At 45.5% G+C, this 2894-nt stretch overlaps 1 protein-coding gene across 1 annotated transcript in view; it reads left to right on the forward strand.

The window, feature by feature from the left end:
* LOC101851254 (histone deacetylase 4) overlaps positions 1-2120 on the forward strand; it is a gene marked incomplete at its 5' end in the record, with an annotated part of 42804 nt that extends 40684 nt beyond the window's left edge. Inside the window, 1 exon segment of the mRNA XM_013080178.1 lies at positions 997-2120. Within this exon segment, the coding sequence (XP_012935632.1) occupies positions 997-1042 (46 nt within the window).
* Positions 2121-2894: the final 774 nt, after the last annotated feature.

The following is a 2894-nucleotide window of genomic DNA, read 5'->3' on the forward strand; positions in this document are numbered from 1 at the left end:
GTGTGAGGGGGGAGGGGGGCGCTCTCGTGGCCTAGAGGTTGTCCCTATCCGTACGTGGTGTTTTACTAACGTATCCATACGACGTGGAGAACTCGGTGCCACCACTTTCCAAAGTGGAAATAAATTTACTCGTTAATCCGATCCATACGCTTTGCATAGCACTCTGTCAAAATGATTTTTTGAGAAATACTAAAAGTTTCAAAGAGAAGTATTCTAAAATGTCAAGAATACAACCCCGGGGGTACAAAATGACCCCAGGGCATACAGATAGGGTTAAGGTGTTCGTCTCTCATTCACAGGTCCCAGGTTCGAATCTGGATAGTGATCGAAAAACTGTCTTCTCTAAAATTGCCTCCTTTCACCTCCATTCCTTTGTCGTCTGCTTTTGTCTCCACTTTCTTCCTCCACCCCCTCACCTCCTTTACCTCCTCCTCTGTGGCTGTGCTTCTCTTTACTCAAACAAGCAAAGCAAAAAGCTGAAACTGAATGATTGTTATCAGGGATGTAAATTCCCGCCTTTTTTCTGTTTTTTCCGGCCGACTTGCCATTTGTGCCCCAGCTTTTAACAAAAGTCTACTATAAACAATACATATTATATATACTAACTAGAGATTATTTGTTGTAAAAGAGGGGAAAGAAACAAATATAAATTCGTCTCGCTGTATTCTTATTTCAGTCAGTGAGCACGCCCCGTTTATGTTCTGACTTTTTGCTTTTTTAAAACGTGTTTTCATCCCTGTGTTTTTATGTCGATGTGCTTCTCTTTGCTCCAACTCAAACCAAATCTTTTTCTGTTTGTGGGTGGTTTGTGGGTGCTCTGGTGTGGTTTGCTCCTTCTTTCCTATCAAACATCTATCGTCCTTATGTCCCCTTCTTTTTTTAAAAAAAATGTTTGTTACTCTCTTGTAACATTGCTAATCTTCTGGGACTCATATGACCGTATCCAGTTGCGAGCGCCTTAAACCTCTACTAAAAGAAAAATGTTTCTGTTTTCAGCGGCTCGGTGGAGCAGCAGTCTGAGCCCATGGAGGAAGGCACCTAGAGGTTGGAGGAGGGAGACGAGTGTACAGATATGTGGCCCCTGATGCCTTAGTAACTAGCACAAACCTGGCTGGCTTTGTCGTTGTTACCTTTGTTGTCATCATCGTCGTCCTCATATCTTATTGTTGGGATTATCATGGTGATTGATGATGGTTCTCCCCCCCATCCCGGTCCCAGTAACACGCTGACACAGACACGCTGGTTGTCGCAACTCCCCCCCCCCGATCGGCCTCCTGCCTCCTCCTACCGCAGACAGACAGCAGGACTGACCCCACGGGACAGCCATGAACACACGGCGGACACACGGCGAACACACGGCGAACACACGCACACACTGGTGGAATGTGTTGAGCACAGGCCAGCACACTTGGGATACATACCCGTCACACATGGTCAAACAGAGATGCGAGGGAGGGAAGTTCACATTTCCAGAAGGCTGGTGCACAAGGCTGACTTTCTGTGGAGATATGGATTTGCGGTAGCTCCTTGGTCAGCATTAAAACCCGTCTGTGAGTCATGCTGACCTCATATTGACCTCCCGTCTGTGAGTCATATTGACCTTCCGTGTGTGAGTCATGCTGACCTCGTAGATCGTGGATACGCCTGCCGGTATATGGGAACACGGGACTCGCACATCAGCTTGTCGCTGGCAGAGAACAGATTGCCAGTTCTGCTGTCTCCCCTCCACCCCCCACACTCACAGTCAGTTGAGAGTGAAGAAATCTGATAAGTCATCTATGGATCAGAGATGGAGGTGGGGTTTTGTTGTTGTTGACCTGCCTGGGCCGACGCACGAAACTGTGTGTGTGTGTGTGCTCAGTGGCAGAGACTGGCTAAGTGGTGGTGTTGGTGGTGGTGGTGGCCATGGGTTAGTGGAGCGCCCCGCGATGTGCTGGCTCAGTTACACACCACAGACAACTCCCGGTCCCCGGGAGCACTACAATGCAAGCATTGACAGCCAAAATTTTAACATTTTTTGTTTGTTTGTTTGTTTGTTGGTTGTTTTTTTTTGGCTATATATATAGAAGTTCATGTGAATATTCATGTCTTATAGTAAACATATCCGTTACAAATGCCTACTTGTGAGTTCATCCTTGACTTGTTCATGTCAATCTGTGTCCCAAATAGTTAAGTCATGCCCTTCTTTTTCTCCTGCAGCTGGTTTGTAGGAAAGCCTTGCACCCTTTGCTTTTTGTCGCTGCCCCAACCCCACCCCCATACCCTGACGTCCCTCATCCAAATCCTCACAATGTCTTTGGGTTTTGTTTTTTCAGACAGATGTATATCTATGAGAATTGAATGCTGTAATGATGATGGTAAATCATTTCAGTGTACCGTATGACTTAGCCATTGCCACTGCCTGAGGTTTCTAGAAACCCTTTTTTTATTGTGGAGAAGTCAGTTTGTTGATGGCCAGTTGTGTCTGACAGCTTGTGAATGGGCTGCAACTCTGCGACTGGTGTTTGACTGCGGGGGAGAATGTGTGTGTGTGTGTGCGTGTGCCAAAGTGTGGATGCCAAAATGGTCAGTTTTGAGTAGTGTAAACTGCCAGCCCAAGCGTTGATGATATGACTTTAAGCTATTGTCTTGAGAACTGATGCGTATATATTATATATAGATATATATATATATAATATATATATATTTCCTATCCCCTGTGAGCACATGTACAGTTGTTGTAGTTCATCTGTCAGTTGGGCCAGATTTGATCAGCTTGTTGTATAAGTTGGAGGAATCTGCATGCCCTCTCAGTGCTTCAGTTGAGCTTGTTTCGTATCTCTTGTCTGTGGTCTTGTCAATGCAGGTCGTCATTTTTACAGTTACAGTGTTTGAAAAATTGTAATGTCACTCCC

This window comes from Aplysia californica, unplaced genomic scaffold, assembly GCF_000002075.1.
Source record: "Aplysia californica isolate F4 #8 unplaced genomic scaffold, AplCal3.0 scaffold00077, whole genome shotgun sequence".
NCBI classification, from domain to species: Eukaryota; Metazoa; Mollusca; class Gastropoda; order Aplysiida; family Aplysiidae; genus Aplysia; species Aplysia californica.